Raw genomic sequence first — 20,169 nt, forward strand, 5'->3', positions numbered from 1 at the left:
TGGAAAAAAGGGTCCTTGCAGATGTAATTAAGGATCTCATGATAGGATCACCCTGAATTATCCAGGTAGGCCCTAAATCCACTGAAAGTTTCCTTATGAGACAAAAGAGGAGCAGACAGGCATGGAGAAGAGTGTGAGACTGGAGTTAGGCAGACACAAGAGATGCCGACAGCATAACCACAAGCCGGAAGAAGGAAGGGAAGAGCTGTTCCCTGGATCTTTCAGAGGGAGCACAGCACTGCCAACACCTTGCTCCTATACTTCTGGCCCCCGGAAGTGAGAGAATAAAACTTTTTTTTAAGCTACTAAATTTGTGATAATTTGTTCCAGCAGCCCTAGGAAGGGAAGCAGTATTTCTTTATGGTTTTTATGCCCTGATTACCAATACATGTGACATCTTTTCAGATGTTTATTGATGATTTGGAGTTCTTCATTGTGAATTATCTGCTCTTTCCCTTATTTTTAAAATGTGGTTGTCATTTTATTTTTGATTCACAGGAGCTGCTTGCATGTTCTTCTACTATTCCTTTGTCAGTCATATGTGTTGCAAATATCTTTTTTTATTTTGTTGTTTTACTTTCTCTATGGTGTATTAATGAATACAAATTCTTAATTTATTGAAATCAAAGGTATTGGTATTTCCCTTTGTGGTTTTGCTTTGTATAACCTATTAAAGAAATCTCTCCCTCCCCTTGATGTCATATAGATATTCTCTTCTATGGTCTAAAAGTGTCATAATTCTAATTTTCACATTTAAGCCTTTTTTTTTTTTTTTTTTAAACCTTCAGCTGGATCTTTCTATATTGTCAATGTAGGGATCCAATTTCATTTTTTCCTGCCCTCCAAATTTAGTGGAGAGTCCCTCCTTCCTTCACTGCTCTGCAAAGTTACCTGTGTCAGAAGTCAACTTTCCACATATGCATGGGTCTTTTTCTGGGCCGTTTCATAGTCTATTTGTGTATCTCTGTACAAATAATCCCGTTTTAATCATTACACTTTTACAAGTTTTGGTATCTGGTAATGTAAGTTCTCCATTTTGTGGTTCGTCTTTAGCAGTGTCTTTGCTTTTTGGTCCTTTGTTCTTTCATACACATTGTAAAACGAGCTTATTAAACCCGAGGAAGAAATCTTGTTGAATTTCTGATTTAAACTGCCTTGAATCTACAAATAAGTTCAGGCAGAATTAACATCTTTAATGACACTGAATCTGTGAGAATGGAAAAGCTTTCTATTTATTTTGGTCTTCTGTAATGTCTCCTAATAACATTCTAAAGTTTTCTCCATAAAGACCTTACATATTTTTTTGTTAAATTTGTTCCTAGTACTTCATGTTTTTTTATTTCTATGATAAATGGCATCTCTTTTAAAAATTAATTTTTCTGGGGGCGCCTGAGTGGCTCAGTCAGTGAAGCATCTGACTCTTGATTTCAGCTCAGGTCATGATCTCCCAGTCGTTGGATTGAGCCCTGCATCAGGCTCCGTGCTGACCGTGGAGCTTCCTTGGGATTCTTTCTCTCCCTTTCTCTCTGCCCCTCCCTCACTTGCACTCTGTCTCTCTCAAAATAAATAAACATTTTTTTAATTAGATTTTTCTAACCAATTTCTGCTGGTCTATAGACGTGTAATTGAATTTTGTTTATGAACTTAGCAACCATGCTAGATTCACTTGTTAAATGCTGGATTTTCTATAATAATAAGTTTTGCTTCTTCCTTTCACTGCTTAGGTGAAATAAAAGCATCTTTATCTTCTTTCCAAATTTAAAGGGAAAGTTTTCTATGTTTTATCACTAACAGCAGTATCTTGTAGTAGGTTTGGTTTTTCATTTTTGTTCATTTTTGTTCATTTTGATCACATAAAGAAAGCTCCCTTCTATTGGTACTTTGATCTGAAATTTGTTTTATTAGAAATGCTTTTTGGATTTTATCAAGTACCTTTTCCAAATCCATTCAGATGTCATGTAATTTTTCTCCTTTGATCCGTTTAAGTAATCTGCCCTGTTGATTTTTTAGGATGTGTTAAACCCCACTTGGTCATGGAATAACCCACTTCCATTTCACAGAATTCACCCATTTCTTCTCAGTTCTCAGATATGTTAGCATAAAGTTATTCACAACAGTCTCATAATTCCAAGGTCTGTGGCATTTGCAGTTATATCGCATTCTTCACATTTAATCATCCACCTTTTTTAAAAATAATGAAGTCAATCTTTCGGTTACATTAGGCTTGGGTTTGCAGAGTGAATGGAGTTAACATTTATTACCTTTCTGTTCTGTTCTCTGGTCCTCAATTTCTTTCTTCGGAGTTTTAGGTTTTATTAATTCTTTGTCCCAGGCAGCCAAAGCTTGTTTCTCCATTTGACGAATTTCTGCTTCCTCTGCATCCAAACGTCGCTTCCACTCCAGCAGCTCCTCTGCGTGTTGTCGCCGTTGCATTAGTTTCTGCTCTCGCTTTGTCAGAAACCTACGGTCACACCATGAGGGACGGTCAGAGAACAAATCTACAGGCAGAAAGCACTTAGAGCTCTATACCACTCACTGCCTTCGCAACAAGCTGCGTAAAAACAACACACTCATACTACTCCTTTGAAAAAGGCTTGAAGTAACAGAAGCTTTGGTGAATCATTCAGAAAAGGAGAGAATTTATGTTTTACTTCTAATTGTTTGGAAAGATTAGCAAAGGAAAAATGGTGGCAAATTCAGAAAAGAAAATCTTTAGAATTTCTGGACAACCAGGACTGATAATCCTGAAATTACATATTCACTTCTCATAGGTGATTCTTTTTCATAACAGATGAAGAACTTATTCTGAAGGCTCAGACCAGAAAACACACAAAACCAAAACAACAAAGACCAAAACAACAACAAAAAACAAATCTCAAAGCCCCCAAACAAGCAAGCAAACAAAAAAACGTGTTCATGTCCCTTTTTGACTTTTATTTTCAAATTCAGTCTGGTTTTATTTCAGGTATCACTCACTATACCCCACTTTGGTTCCTATTGCCTAAAAGATGCAAAGTCAGGTGATAATTATGGAGAGAACACAGCACCACAGTCAGATGCCTTATGCATATAAACATAACTTTATTTACTTGAGTAAAAGGATGCACCAAATGCCTCAAATTTCTCAATTTAACCTGATCTCTGAAATTCAATAGCTCGATATATCTTAGCTCCAAAGGATTTAGAGAAATTTCTGATTTAGGAAAAGTTATCTGAGTAATTTAAAAAGCTACTATTAAACTCTCCTCAAATGTAGATGCCACAGCCAAATAAAAGGTGGGCTGCTCATGTTATTGGTGTTAGATCTGTATTGGTAGCTAATCAACAAAAATGCGTTCACACATCCAACGAACACTTAATAAAAAGCACAAAAACTGTCATTCCGCTTCTTGAACAATCAGCATGTCAAATTAATGTGGAAACAAAAAGGTACCATCTATGGGACATTTGACAAGAAGGCTCCAGGCTGTTATGAAAAAAAAGAAAAAGAAAAAAAAGCAAACAAAACAAACAAAAAGAACAGAGCATGCTCTATCAAAGAGTGCACTGAAAAAGGTGCAAAGTTACCTGACCAACTGGTTGTAGATATACAGCTGGAATTTGGGATGAAGGTTGGGAAAACAGACACTGAGAGAGGCCCAGTGGTGAGACGTAAAGACAGAGAAGAAGTAGTGAACAGGAGAGCAGTGTCTACAAAATAAGGAGGAAGATTTTAAAACCAAGGGATCAAGAGGCAGAAGAGTGAGAAAGGGAAAGCATAAGAGCTGAGTGGAGAACTTTTAATATGCTTCCTGAATAACATTATAAGCTACTCCGTCAAAGCAAGTGTTATACTCTGTGTGACATATAAAACATGTGCTATTATAGATCTTACCACTGATTTCTGAATAAACATGCCTTTCTCCTCAGATGTTGCTTAACCATTACTTATAGTTTCAGGTAAATTTACTTGTTTGTGAGTAAAGTACAGTGTGGAGCTAAGTAAGTTTTCCCATAAGCTTTAACACAGAGTACAACAACTATGGCTGTGAACCTGGTACATCAGCAATTATACAAACATATGTAACCCTGAGCAAATGATTTTTGTATCTGTACCTTGTCATCTATTTTAAGATTAAAATTAAATAAATAAAAGCCACTGCATTTGCCTTATTTGACCTTACCATCATGATCTAGCTTGAAAATAATTTGGAAATTAAATTTATAGTAAAAATGTCTTATTCACCTCTCCCACATAAAACTTACTGCTCACAGGACCCACTGGAGGTATCGTGCTTTATATTTAACAAAGGCCCACTTTAATAAGATTGAAATACCATATCCATTCTATAAAATATGAGGATGCATAATTAAGAATAACGTAAGCTTGTTGCAATAAATACTCCCAGCAGCAAAAAATAAATAAAAAATAAATCATGCTGTGGACAGCTCAATCATAAGGTTAAAGGTAAGAAGAAAATTTCATGTGTTAGAGTTATAAAAGTAGAAAAAACCCACTAGTTTCTCTTCTTTACTATTTAAATAGTAAATAAATCATATATATATATATATATATATATATATATATACATATATATATATATTCGAAAGGATAACTAAGTCTAGTAATAGTTTGAAAGGTTAATTCTCTTTGACAGAGCATGCTCCTGTTCACATGCACACAACAATAACCTGTAGATCAAGGCAACGCTTTTTGCCTTGGAAGGGCAAGGAATAATATCAGTATGTCACAGAAGTGAGAAAATCTAGGTATAAATCCAGCCACTCATTTGGATTTTAAAAGTATGTAGAATCTTGCTTACACATGTATCTTTAGATAACAGACTATTTCAATGTCTGTTTCCCACATACAACTTAATATTTCTCCTCCCCTTCATATACTTATATATATATATACACACACACATACATACACATTCGTATCTGGATTGCCTGGATTTTCTGCACTGAAGTTCAAGGAAAAACAATTTTGTCAAAATTTTAGTAAGACACTGCAATCTTCCTTGCCATTCTTTATGAATGTATAATAAACTTATTTTGATGCTAATTATCAAAATATGGAAAAACAAATTACTCAGCAAATGGTCCAAAAACTCTATTCATAATATTCAAATATCACCCACCCTCTTAAGTACATAACTGCTAAATGCATGCATGACCTAGTATAAAAAGTAGAATGATATTGAAACATGTAAAATAAACTGTAAAAAAGATACAATTTAAATCTGTCTAGCCCAATATAGAGAATAATAATTTTCTCTATTAGAACAAGTACTGACCATTTATTTTTCATTTATAAGGATTAAGCATATTCAAAAGCTCTAAGTTGGGAATGAACAACAAAAAAAATAGCTAATAGAAAAAGAGAAGAAAATAGTTTAAGATACAGTATGAGAAAAGTTTAACTTAAAGTTAAAACTTCTTCCCAGAAACATATGTTCTTGATTTAATATATGTGTATTCTAGAAGTAGTGTCCTTTACAAGTTAAATAAAATAAAGTTGAAATAAAAAAGGCAGTACTTCACACTACAGTTAACAATCCTCCAAGATGCTGCACAAATAAGAAAGAAATTTGTAAATGATGGAGACATAAATGCCTACTAATAGAAAATGCTGCTAATATGCGTTATGGTTGGTGTCAAGGCATCCCGCAGCAAGAATGCTTAACAGAACGCTGGACTGGGGACAATTAGATACAAAATAGATTTAATCTAGTATGCAAATCATTATGTTCTTATTTAATCTTAAGAAATTCATGAGTTATTAGTTCTCTTTTAAAGTCACACTTTCACACTCTGAACTCTACACATATACAGATAAACAGCCACTGAGCACTCTTCCAATTTAAACAAATCCTATTTATTTAGAAGGGTCAATTTCTACGGAGATAACTCTAAGTCATCACTGTAGTTTTTCTTTTTTTTTAAGCTAGGAGGTTGAAAGCAGATATGCTAACTTAACTCAACGTTAACTCTGGCTGGCTGGCATCCAGAAAGCAGGGTCTGAGTTCTAGTCCTGCCACTATGCAACGTGTGAGATGTGGGATGAATCACTTATGTCCATGGCCTCAATTTCTTCCTGTGAAACCAAAGGACTATACTAGATGACGTCCCTAAGAGACCTTTTAGTTCCAGCAGTTTCCAACTCTTTCTCCAAGTACCTCCTCACATTTTTTTAAATACCTCAACATACTGCTACCTCAACATACTGCTAGATCATGTGACATAAATGAGAAGCTTTTTTCCCACTGAGCTAATATAATTGTAGATTATGTTCCAACAGATTATAAAACCATGCTATAATTTGAAAGAGTAAAATTATGATGTAAATTTTAAATGAAATTTTGAGTTGTAAAATCATTTGACTCCAAAAAATATTAAAAAAAAAAACACAAAAATCTAATACTTTAAATCATTTTAAAATTGTTTCTGGACCAAAAATTAATTCTATATTGTAAGTAAGTAAAAATGAAACACAGTGTTTTAAATTTTAAAATGAATTAATTCTTCTAGTCTTTAAGCATTTTTTTTTTATTTTTTATTTTTTTTTAAACATTTATTTATTTTTGAGACAAAGAGAGACAGAGCATGAACGGGGGAGGGGCAGAGAGAGAGGGAGACACAGAATGGGAAGCAGGCTCCAGGCTCTGAGCTGTCAGCCCAGAGCCTGACGCGGGGCTCGAACTCACGGACCGCAAGATCATGACCTGAATTGAAGTCGGACGCTTAACCGACTGAGCCACCCAGGCGCCCCTTTTTTTTTTATTTTTTTATTATTATTTTTTTTAAACATTTATTTATTTTTGAGACAGAGAGAGACAGAGCATGAACAGGGGAGGGGCAGAGAGAGAGGAAGCATTTTTAATGATATGAGGAATATGAGGATATGGATAGTACTGACAAAAGAAAAGGAAGTCTTGTATTTTTTCTTAAGCAAAATTTATTCTATTACTTAAAAGTGCCTAATAATTTGCATATACTTAAATAAACAAAATGCAGGTATATTATTCCTAACCTAGAAAGTAAAGAAAATTATCAGACTATCAGGATTCATTCAGTCTAGAACCTTCTCCAAGAAAATTCTATTTCTAATTTAAGGCAATGATATTTAACACACTTTTTTTAAATTTTTTATTTTTTTAACGTTATTTTTGAGACAGAGAGAGACAGAGCATGAACAGGGGAGGGGCAGAGAGAGAGGGAGACACAGAATCTGAAACAGGCTCCAGGCTCTGAGCTGTTAGCACAGAGCCCGACGCGGGGCTCGAACTCACGGACCATGAGATCATGACCTGAGCCGAAGTCGGACGCTTAACGGACCGAGTCACCCAGGCGCCCCAACACACTTTTTAAAATTCTAATGAAAATGTCTTCTTTAATGGAATATCAAAAGTCTTCCCTTGTAAATCCTTAATTTTTTTTTATTTTTTTAAATTTTTTAAAAAAAAATTAATGTTTATTTAAATATTTTTGAGAGAGAGAGAGAGAGACAAAGTGCGAACAGGGGAGGGGCAGAGAGAGAGGGAGACACACAATCTAAAGCAGGCTCCAGGCCCTGAGCTGTCAGCACAGAGCCCGACATGGGGCTCAAACTCACAAACCATGAGATCATGACCTGAGCCGAAGTCAGACGCTTAACCCACTGAGCCACCCAGGTGCCCCGCAAATCCTTAACTTTTTAACTCAGTAGATTAATGGTGAAGATTTTAATATTTATCAGACACTACCACAAATATTTTTAGACACATCTATGTCATACAATATTTATCTGTTTAACTTTATGATTATTTAAAACCAAGTAAGTTAATTTGCTCCTTTAATGGTTTCTAAGCTAACTGGGAATATTTTAAAATATTTAAAATGAATGTTTCAGAAGTTCTGACTTCATTTTTCCATGCTAACTTGGTCTGCAATGATCAAACCAAAATATAACTATATGTTTGTGGGATATTTTTTGCTTCTTCTTATGCTATTAAAGTACTTACTTATTCAAAAGTATACTTAGAACACTCACCCATGAAAATTGCTTTGATATATTTTTTCAGTAGAAATTTCTTCCTCTGAATTTCTGAGCAATTAATTTATATACACTTCTCTAAAGGAACCAACATTTGTTTTTTCCACCTAGACCATATACTCTTTAAGGTCAAGGTTTCTGTTTGATTTACCTTCGTATCTCTCAGACCTAGCACACTCATACATTCCCCAATAAATAATTGCTAAGACTAAGTATATATTTAGTAAATAATATAAAAGAATAGTGGCTATTAAATGAAAGAGAAAATGCACTGTATCCTATTTTAACACTTGAAGATAAACCCATTCTTTCTGTTCTATTTGCTCAGTAAAAAATTTCCCTGAAATGGAATTGGCAAATTAACAGAAGAAGTCAACTGCATTGTGTTTTCTTCATGAATATGTTTCAGGATTACAGGCAATGCACTTATATTATAAACAATGCCCCTCACAATGATAACCAAAACCCAGATTTCACTTGCAACAGTACCAAAAAGACTGAGGGCTATTCACTCTGTGGCTCCTGAAACATATATTATTACAAATCTTTTTCACAACTTAAATTTCTTTTGCTTTTCACTACACTGAGAAATGGAAATTATTTACCTAATGTCAGATCAATAAAAAGGTCAGAAAAAGCCATAAATTAGACATACAAGTTTTAACAAAGGCATTGCTGTCTCAATGACACATTAAAGAAGGAAATCTTTCACGATAGCCGAGAACAGTTTGATTGCTTTAGAGAAATATCTGTCATAGAATCAGAGTTCAGAGGGTTAACAATAAGCAACAGTATATAGTGAAAAAGTTCTTCTCAATAGTTAGCTAAACTTACTGAGGGAGGAATACTTTTTGACAGGTGTTTTATATCAATAAAATAGTAATCTCTTGGGAGACTGCCTTTGCAAATCTACAGAACAAATAATAGTGCCTAGCAGCAAAGGCTCAAATGATTTTGTTGACTATAAAATGAACTCATTCTATTTAATGGCATTTCTACTGACATTCCAATATTGTTGGGGTGCCTGGGTGGCTCAATATTGTTAAAAGAGATCTCATGATAAAGTTCTGGGATCTGGATGGTATATAAAAACCAGTTTTCACCTTATTTTGTTCTAGAGATCAAAAAGCATTGCATAACAATAACCTTCCTTTATAGGGCATCGCTATTTTTGAAAAATACTCCAGTTCATCCTCAAATTTCGGCACCATCACTAAACATTAAAACTAATTCCTTTGCCACCGCTGTCCTTACCTCATCCTACCCACAAACACAACTGCACTGCTTCAAACACACATCAAGTCACTGAATCCTTCGAGGCCTATTTCTTTGAATTTCTCAAATGGTTCCTGCAGCAATTGACAAAGGTAGAACAATAATACAAAACTTCTATGTGTTTAATATTTTGGATTCTGAGAAAATAATTAACAAAACTTGGAACAAAATCAATAAGTTCAACCTTGAATTTGGTATTTAGAATTTTTAAAGCTTTAACCAAATCTGAAATGAGCACTTACATGAACTAACTCATCTCATAAACAGACTAGGATTAGCAGTTTCTTCTTCTAGGTGATCAAAATTATCAGAATATTATTCATAAAGACCAGCAATGAGTATCTTACTAATATAGATGAGCAAGGGATCAATGAAGAAATTATTCCTGAAGCTGTCTTTCCTCCAACATTTACCAAAGACATTTGGAGGTATATATAAAATGTCAGGTCAGCTATAATATAAAAATTCACGAGACTGATAATTCTGAATTCAAAAATGTCTGAAGTAAAACAGTATGCCTATACAGGCTTTGGGAAATTTTATTAGGAAAGAAAGAAAGAAAGCATCTTTAGTCTACATTTCAATAAATTCCTATATTTTTAAAAAAGCCTTATTTAGTCTATCCCATGGAATTATCCAAAAGGAATACTTACATATTTGTAAATATTTGGTTTCACCTCTTTTTATTTATTTTAAAAATCTGTATTTATTTTTTAAACTTATCTTCATAACCAACTTAGGTATTTTAAAGTTATGAAATACAATTTAACTAAGCAATAGGTGCCAACATATAACACTACACCTATGGTAATCAGGTTTGATTTACAACTGTCTGACTATTCAAAAGCTAATTAACTCATAGGTTGATGTCACATATAAATACAGAGCATTATTAAATTTGGTGATGTGTGGTACACTGACAAAAGATATCAATACAACTTAAGTTCAATCTGTGGTTCAAACTGTTAACAAAATAAAATAAAGGTCAAACGTTTTAATGGGTCTGTCTTTCGTATTTAAAGAAGGAAGAAATGGTTATAAAGTCAAGGATAGAGTCCACAAACAGCAACTTGACAAGCATATTTAATTACACCCAGAAGAGTAGACTCTCACGTACATGTAACTTCATATGGTCAATGTCAACACACAACTGAGCTACATTTAAGTAGAGGTAGCATTCTTTAAAAAAGCTTCTAAAAAAATAATACTTAGTAATGTTTGAGAAGAATGGTAGACTGCCAAAGCATTCAACATCCCAGGAGAATTTCAGTTTTTCTGGTTTCAACTGAACAATCCACACCTACTCACAGGTTAAAATTTCTATCTGACCTAAGCCCGGAGTGGTCAGCGAGCCACAGCATGAGATCTCAGGATACACCATTAACTGCTTCCCTAAGTCAGTAGACAATATCCACCGATTTCAGAGAAGTATAAATTTCCCACTTACTTTTAGCTTTCAATGAAAGAAAGATGGAAACATTGTCATGGGTATATGTGCAATCACTATGCTGGTTTTTATTATTTTTTTATATTCTTTTTCAATGTTTATTTATTTTTGACAGAGAGAGAGACGGAGCATGAGCAGGGGAGGGGCAGAGAGAGAAGGAGACACAGAACCTGAAACAGGCTCCAGGCTCTGAGCTGTCAGCCCAGAGCCCGACGCGGGGCTCACACTCACAGACCACGAGATCATGACCTGAGCCGAAGTCGGACGCTCAACCGACTGAGCCACCCAGGCACCCCACTATGCTGGTTTTTAAAATAAGAAATCTGACTGTATTAAAAACAAGAAAATTTGTTTTATAATAAGATCTATAGTCAACTGACTTCTAGGTTGATTTAATAATTCTGCTAAAATGCTACTGAATTCATAAAATATTATGTTTTATCAACCTAATCTAATGAAGTACATTAAAGATATTTGTTGCTATCATTTTCAATGTGAACAGGAGATATTTATAAAAATGAATTACTTTTCATCCATGCGGCTTCTCATTTTTTTCAGTTTCTGCATAATGCTGCTAGTTTCACTGCTGGAGATTGAAATGGGGGAAGGACTGCGGGTCTCCAAGTCAGTTGGACCAGGACTGGTTGCCTTATTATCCTTTGTATCATCGTCACTATGAGAGTCCTGTAAACAAAGGAGGGTAAAGTTTTACAATTTTACTGGAATTTAAGATCTCAAAGTGATCTTAAACACTGTTATTTCAAAATTATGTTTATCAAAATCATATTTATAAAAAAGTAGAAATAAAGGAATTACTTAAAAGACAAGATTATATCACATATTTGAAAATGGCTAAAATACAGATTTTGTTATATCTTACATATATTTATATATAATCACAAAGTGTAATAATTTCTTATAAGATGTGAAAAAAATCCAAAATCTTCCGTTGCTAGCAAACTAGTACCTGTCCTAATTTCTTTTATTTATTTATTTTTTAATTTTTTAATGTTTATTTTTGACAGAGACAGAGACAGAGCATGAGTGGGGTGGGGCGGTGGAGGGAGGGGAGGGCGGGGGGGGGGGGGGGTGGGTAATGCTGAGAGAGAGACACACACAGAATCAGAAGCAGGCTCCAGGCTCTGAGCTGTCAGCACAGAGCCTGACCCAGGGCTCAAACCCATGAACCGCAAGATCATGACCTGAGCCGAAGTCAGACATTTAACCAACTGAGCCACCTAGGCGCCCCTGTCCTCATTTCTTTTAAATTGAACCACTCAAAAGAAATACAAAACTACAGACACTGTAACGTTTATACGTACAGACAAAAGAATGAAGAGCAGGGCGCCTGGGTGGCTTAGTCGGTTGAGCGTCCGACTTCAGCTCAGGTCATGATCTTGCAGTTTGTGAGTTCAAGCCCATGTCGGGCTCTGTGCTAACAGCTCAGATTGTGTGCCTCCCTCTCTCTCTGCCTCTCCCCCACTTGCACTCTGTCTCTCTCTCAAAAATAAACAAACACTAAAAAACTTTTTTAAAAAAGAATGAAGGGAACACATAATTAATTTTAATAATAGTGAGGGATGGATCTTTTTTCTTTTCATTTCTAACGAAAAAAGCAGTATTTTCTCAACTTAAAAATTACAATGAAAGGATTTAGAACAATTGGGCTTTTTAAAAAAAGTGTATTTATTCTGAGAGGGGGAGAGAGAGAGAGAGAGTGCATGAGCAAGTGGGGGAGGGCCAGAGAGAGAGGGAAAGAGAGAGAATCCCAAGCAGCCTCTGTGCTGAGTGCAGATTTCAACGAGGAACTTGATCCCCAAACCCTGAGATCATGACCTGAACCAAAATCAAGAGTCGGATGCTCAACGGATTGAGCCGTCCAGGCGTCCCTAGAGCTATTAGCTTGACACGTTATTTCTCATGAACAAAAAATAACTTTATATGCTTAAGTAAGTCTTTCCCACAAATACTCATTTATGTTCATAACTTTTCAGGAAGATGAGTAGGGACAATCATGGCTGTTTTTATTCTGTGAACAATACACACAGCAGAATAAGGTGTGTTGAATGGAGCGAGATGAAGAGGGCCTCTAACACAGGAAGGTGGCCTGTGTGCCAAGTCCGAGCCCAAGTGGAACAATGCGGACGTCCACATGGAAGCAGTCCTACGTGGCATGTCACAAGCCCAAACAGAGTGAGGTGGCATTCCCACAGAGAACAGAGTGCAAAGAAGGTAAGAAGAGAACAGAGAAAGGGCAAGGAGATGGGGGGGGAGGGGGGGAACAGCTTGACTTGGGAGTCAGATTCCAGGGGCGGCGAGAAGGCTATCCACATGAGGAAAGGGGTGGAGGTTATGGAGACGGGTTACACAGAAGAATGATCAAATAATTATCTATATTAAGGAAAATGTTAACCAGCTGTCTGTCAGAGAAGGAAGTTTCAGAAGAGAGAAAACTAGAATGGAACCTTATGGTGCTGGATTAGAAATCGAAGAATCAGCATGAACTCATTATGTATATATATGTGTGTGTGTATATATATATATATGTACGTATACACATGTATATATACATACATATATATAACATGTATATGTACATACAGAAATATACATGTAAAATGTATATTTTTATTATATCTACATAAAACTATATATTCTCTAGATTTCTTGCTTTTAGGAGGCCAAAACCTGAATAGCAATGAGCATGCCTACTGGTTTTTAAAGAACTTTCCTCCTTGGACAAACAGCTGATTCCAAGTCTGGGGCACGGAAGGTACAAAATGACCTGGAGACATCTTGTTGCAGGAAACATGGAAGTGCTCAAAGACTGACTGGGACATGTCAAAAGGACACAGAAACTGGAAAAGAAACTTGAAATAGTCTGATTTGGGGCAAAGTGAGCATCAAAACAAATGACAGTAACAGATTCACCTTTGAGTAAAGTAGGAATCTGTCAGTCCATATGGATATAAATAAAATAGTAAGTTTAATGAAAAACAAGAATTTATGTAGTCTCAAAGTAACTCATGCAGGGGAGCCCGGGTGGCTCAGTTGGTTGAGTACCAACCTCGGCTCAGGTAATGATCTCACAGTTTTTGAGTTCAGGCCCCACATCGGGCTCTGGGCTGACAGCTCAGAGCCTGGAGCCTGCTTCAGACTCTGTGTGTGAGTCTCTCTCTCTCTCAAAAATAAACATTAAAAAAATTTTTTTAAATATATTTAATAAAAATTTAAAAATAACTCATGCAAAGTATTTATTAACTATAACGAGAAAGAAAGTAACTTTTTAGTAGAGTCTGATAGCCACCACCTTAATCAAGTGATCAAGTCAAGTCAACATCATCAGTAATGGGATAAATCAATATCAGACACCAACTGACTGAATGCAAGGAGAACACAGCATCATGTCTGTGATATTCCAGCCAAAGATGCACAACCTGAACCTAATTATGAGGAAGTATCAGACAAATCCAAGTTGAGAAACATGCTACAAAATAACTGGCATGTGATCTTCCAAAGTGTGAAGGTTATAAGAGTCAAGGAACTTTTCCAGACTAAGGAGACAACATAGACATGAGAACTTAATGCAATATGCGATTCTGAACTTACCTTTTGATACAAAGCACATTATTGTGACAGCTGGAGAACTGTCATACTTTCAACTCAGGAAGACAGAGTTCTTTGTACCGTGTTTGAAATTTTCTATAAATTTGGAATTGTTTCAAAATTTAAGGTGTATTTTAAAAATCAAAGCAGAAAATACGAGAAACTTTATTTAACTATTTATAAACTATATAACTGTTTATATATACATAAAACATATATAAATATAAATATATATAAATATATAAAATATATAACTATTTATACAGCTATAAGTCTGGGTTCTCCAACACTATATCGACATCTCACAGTATCTCAGAATAGATCCACATTTTGCTTTTGTCTGAATACCTCCTTTCACTCCTGTATCATTGTATTAACATAGGATAGCTAACATAAGTAAAATGAGCAAAAATAATCTCTCTCATTAATTCTGAGGAATATATTTGGATTGATAAGCAAAAGCAAGGTACTCTGTTCAAACTGAGTTTATGAATGGAAAACATTTTTCAACTATTATATGAACCATGTGTCCCTTTCAAAACTTGAATACTCCATGGGAAAAAAATTAAAACTGTCATTATATATAAGGGCACAGACATAGAACTTTATTCCAGTACCTTATGGTATCACAGTGCTAGAAGGAACATGTCCATCATATGAGAAACTAAGGCAGGGTTAGGGATTATTGCAAGCAACATGAGACAGAAAACAAATAGTAATTTTATGTAATTTACCAATTTATTCTCCCCTGCTGACTTCAGCTTCTCCTGTAATTTCATGGTGGTCTGTCGGATCCTCTCTATCTCTTCCTGCTGTTTAAGAATTAGTTGTCTTTCCTTTCGAGCTGCCTTATTGGCTTCTTGAAGACGTTTAATTTCCGCCTAAGGTTTAAAGAGTTAGGAGAGGGATTGAGATTTGGAGGACACAAGTCCACAGTAATATTTTAAGTAAGCCCAATCATCACATATATCAAAAATAAAAACATACAGTATTTCAAGATAAAAGTAATATTGAAAAAATTTTAAATCATGAAGGAGGAAAAAAAAGTCAGATAACCCCATATCATGCTAAAATAATTTAACATTATCCCTTAATTTTAAATAACTATTACTACAACAGACTAATAATTTCCTGTCCTCCTTTTAATTTTTTTTAAATATTTATTTGTGGGAGAGAGAGAGAAAGAGAAAGAGAGGAGAGAGAGAGAGAGAAAGAGAGAGATGGAGCATGAGCAAAGGAGGGGCAGAGAAAGAGGGAGACCTAGAATCCAAAGCAAGCTCCAGGCTCTCAGCTGTCAGCACACAGCCCAACGCAGGGCTCAAACTCACGAACTGTGAGATCATGACCTGAGCCAAAGTCAGATGCTTAACTGACTGAGCCACCCAGGCACCCTCTTGTCCCCCTTTTAAACGTAAGATACCCTCCACATTTTTCCACAGTGCCACTCGGTCTTTACACTTGTTTAATAGTTGCATAACAGATAAAGTAGTTAATGGAACCATTATTCTACTGCTAAACTCGGGCCGCTTGTAATTTTTTTATCATCCCAAAGAATGCTTTCATTCCATAACCGTTTCATACTATGGATTTATGGAGAGATTCCAAAAGGTAGGAGAAACAAGTCAGAGAGGATGAATCATATTATGGCCCTCAAAATCATTTAAAGATTGCTTTCAAAAAAGAACTGTCTCTACTTAAATTGCCACCAGAAACAGTTAAGACTTCATTGCACCAAACTCTCCAACCATGGTATTAAGTTTTCTGTTGGCCATTTAAAAAGTGGGCAAAAGGTGATTCACTTCACTGTTAATAATAGTTAAAATTTAAGAGACTGTCATGGTTTTATCATAAATGTGTTTTCATCTGTGTTCCTGTCGCATAATAAAGACAAGAATAATTTGCAACTTATAATTTCTTTTAATCGTATTTGATTTTTGGAAACACTGAACAGGTAGAAAAGTGCATAAAAATATCTGATTTCTAAAATCTCATATTAATAACTGTTAATACTCTATCATATTTTATCATAGTCTTTATTTTGTGAAGCAATAAAACATTACAGATAAAATCAGTGTATGTCCTCTGCCCTAAGTCCTTACAGGTAATCACTACCATGGTATATATCCTTCCAACACATTCTTTTAAAATTCTTCCACAAATATTTACACTTACCTGCAAAAAACATTACATTGTTTGGTTTATGTTTTTAAATATTTTAGAAATAATATCACATATTCATATTTTCAATCTTGCTTTATTTGTTAGTCATTACTTTTGATAGCTCTCTTGTGTTGACCTATACCTAAATGCTGCATAACATTGGAGGCATATAATATTTCATGTGTCCATTACCTCTATGTTTGGATAAAGTTGTTGTTTACTATTACAACAATGCTACAGTGAAGAGGCTTACATTGTCTGTCTCCTTGGGCACATGTACGGATTTCTCTGGAGCTGAAGTTCTTGAACTAAGGTCCATGGACTCTAGAGGGTTCCCAAGGTCCTTTCAGGGAACTCTCAGGGTTAAACTCTCTTCATAATACTAAGACATTACTTGCCCTTGTTTACTCTTGCTCTCTCGTGAACATACAATAACACTATGCATTTTAAAGAAAATAACTATATTTTCCAAAAAAAAAAAAAATTGTGAGAAGAGTAATATTTAGATTTTTCCAAATCTCTTTAATTGTCTGGCTTGATTTTTTTTTTTTTTTTTTTTTTTAACATCATGCATTGGTCATTTGGAAAATGTCGGTTCAATCAGTTATGCAGATCTCCCTAATGTTGACGCATTTCATTATACGGTATCAAAAAATCACATTCTTTCTTATCACCACAGATCTCAAAAGTTCTTTAGTATTAGGTGGTGGATAGAAATTGTCCAAAATAATGACTTCTTTTTTTTCTTAAATTTTTTTTAATGTTTGTTTATTTTTGAGAGAGAGAGGCAGAGTGAGAACAGGGAGTGGCAGAGAGACAGGGAGACACAGAATCTGAAGCAGACTCTAGGCTCTGAGCTATCAGCCCAAAGCCCGACGTGGGGCTCGAACTCACAAACTACAAGATCATGACCTGAGCCAAAGTGGGACACTTCACTGACTGAGCCACCCAGTTGCCCCCAAAATAATGACTTCTACTTGAAAGTCTGAATTTTGTCATCGCCAACAAATACTGTCACTGCTGCTTTCTCTAAAGTGACAGGCACACTTTGTTCATTTTTGAGAAAATGACTGTCAAATACCCAAATCTGAATAAACAGATTGCCTCTAAATAATTCTTTCAAGGAAAAATGATATTCCATAAAAAAAAAAAAGTAGCTAGTTTAGCTTGCAATTCAAACAACTACACAAATACCTTTCCTTGAGTTAATCACTGTCTTTTGCTATCTAACAAAAGTGCTTACTTCTGGGCTTCCTATTTTTGTCACACAGAGTACGGAAAATTACGAGTACTCAAATGTCAACACTGAGTAAAATTAGCAATTTTTACTACTGAAGACATACTCCAGTGAAACTAGTTTTGTTTTTTTTTTTTTTTTTTTTTTAGCTTCAAGCGTGAGGTGGTGAAAACTATGACGATTACTAGACAGTTTGGTGCCACTGCCCTGATTTATGCTAAGGCACTAGCAGATTTACACTGTTGTTTTTGTACCACTTAGCACAAATGTCAACACATGGAAAGGGTGAATTCATATCCCACTTTTGGGAAAATAGTTTTGACCTCCTTGATCCATGAAAGGGTATCAGGGACCTGAGAGTTCCATAGAGTACATTTTGAAAAACTGCTATTATAGGTTAGGCCTGGGTTTCTGAACCAATTAATATATAAATTCACCCAATCCAAATCTAGAAGAGCGAAGAAACTGGAGGCGGTTCTTGGAGGAAAAGGTTTGCTCTTCTTTTCAGAATAAGCCATAAGGTTGTACAAGCAAACTGCTCACTTTAAAATGGTTAATGGTATAAGTGAAATACTCTTTAAAATGGTTATTCTAAGCTATGTGAATTTTATCTCAAAAAAAAAAAAAAGAACATAACATAGGAAAATATGTTCTCTCTTTTTTGGATACAGTTGTACAAAGATATGTGGCCAAATTGGTTATAGCCATCTCACTACCAGTCAAAATAATTCTTACTGATACAACCCTAATATGCTTACTTCAGCAGCACATATACTAAAACTGATACAACTGTAATAAATAACTTAGTACATACGTCTATCCAAGCTGGTATTTTTATTTCTGTAGGGCAACTCTCCAGGAGTAGACAGTTGGTTCAGAGTATTTTTTGCACATTTACTTAAAAAACATTATGAAGTACTATAAACATGATATGTAGAAAAATTTGTCACTCAAACACCAACCACTGGGATTGAAAAGTTTGCCCATATATGTTTCAAATCTTTCTGTTTCAAAAATATATCATTATAGATAAAACTGAACACCCCAATCCCTTCTCCCATTCCCTCCCCAGGAATTTATCATTTTTATATGTACTTTTGTACATGTAAGAGTCCATACGTACAGGAGTGAGTCCATAAAACATAAATTTCTGATTCGTGACTTAAAAAATTTATAAGAATGGTATCATACTGTATGTATTCTTTTGCATCCTGCTTTTGTATAAAAGCCAATATTATGATTTTTGATAAAGATCTACTGCTATCACTATTCAACATAGTAGCCACAGTTACATGTAGCTATTTAAATTAAAATTAAATAATATTAAAATTTCAGTTTCTCAGTTGCACTAGCCATGTTTTAAATACTTAAAAATTCCACGTGGCTAGTAGCTACTGTATCAGACAGCACAGATATAGAACATCAATGTCATTTCAGAAATCTCTATTGAACATTACTGAGATGTAATACATTCGTTTTCCTGCAGTATTGTACTTTCTGGCAGGAACATGTTTCATTTTATCCATTCTCTTCATGAAAAAATTAAGCTGTTTCCATTTTCCTCTGTACACATGTGAAAGCATTTCTAGGATTTATACCAAGACACAGAACTGCTGAGTCCTAGATTATATGTGCTATCAATATAACTAGATATAATGAAACCGCTCTCAAAACGGTTACACCAGTCACCACTCTCACAGGTACACAGACCTGATGTGACAGAACTGGAGACTTAAGAGGCTTCGAATGCAGTATCTCCTTCAAAGCATTTGCCTTTCTTAAGCAGTATAGACAGAAGACTAAGGAGCCAGAAACCTCTCAACACAGTCTCTTATACTGGTAAAATAAGTTTACCTAACTTTCCACTGAGATGCCTAGGGGTTACAACCTAGGGTCAATGAAAAAGCAGAGGCCCAGTAGACTGAGGCCTACTAACTCTGCAACCCAACACTAGCCCAGCTCAGTCCCTGAACGGATTAAGGTGAATAGTTGAGCACTCTAACTGCATGGCAGAGGGAAAAATAAGCCCTCTCTGTGAGAAGATAACATCATTAGGAGCCTTTGCAGTTACTTACACATTTTCCAGCATTGAATAAAAATTTACTAGACATGCAAAGAAAAGGAATCATATGATAATAGAAAATATAAAGAGAAAGCAGTAGCACATACACACACACATGCACATATGTCCAAAATCTAGTTAGCAGACAAGAAAGTTAAAATGACTGAATAACGTGTTCAAAAAAATGTGGGAAAACATAGAAAAACTGATGAAAAGGTAAAATCTATTAAAAAAAAAAAAGAAGAAAATAGATGTTACAGAACTAAGAAAAATCACATGAAGAACTCATCAGCTGATTTAACAGAACACATAACAGGACAGAAGATATAACTAATGAATTCAAAGACAGATCAATAGAAACTTTC

General features: G+C 35.1%; 1 protein-coding gene across 1 annotated transcript in view; it reads right to left on the minus strand.

The window, feature by feature from the left end:
- Positions 1-20,169, minus strand: part of CEP350 (centrosomal protein 350) — a 151,624-nt gene that overhangs the window by 38,655 nt on the left and 92,800 nt on the right. Inside the window, 3 exon segments of the mRNA XM_042925558.1 lie at positions 2,262-2,461; positions 11,266-11,423; positions 15,080-15,226. Coding sequence (XP_042781492.1) covers positions 2,262-2,461; positions 11,266-11,423; positions 15,080-15,226 — 505 coding nt within the window.

This window comes from Panthera leo, chromosome F3 (genome assembly GCF_018350215.1).
Source record: "Panthera leo isolate Ple1 chromosome F3, P.leo_Ple1_pat1.1, whole genome shotgun sequence".
Lineage (NCBI taxonomy): Eukaryota > Metazoa > Chordata > Mammalia > Carnivora > Felidae > Panthera > Panthera leo.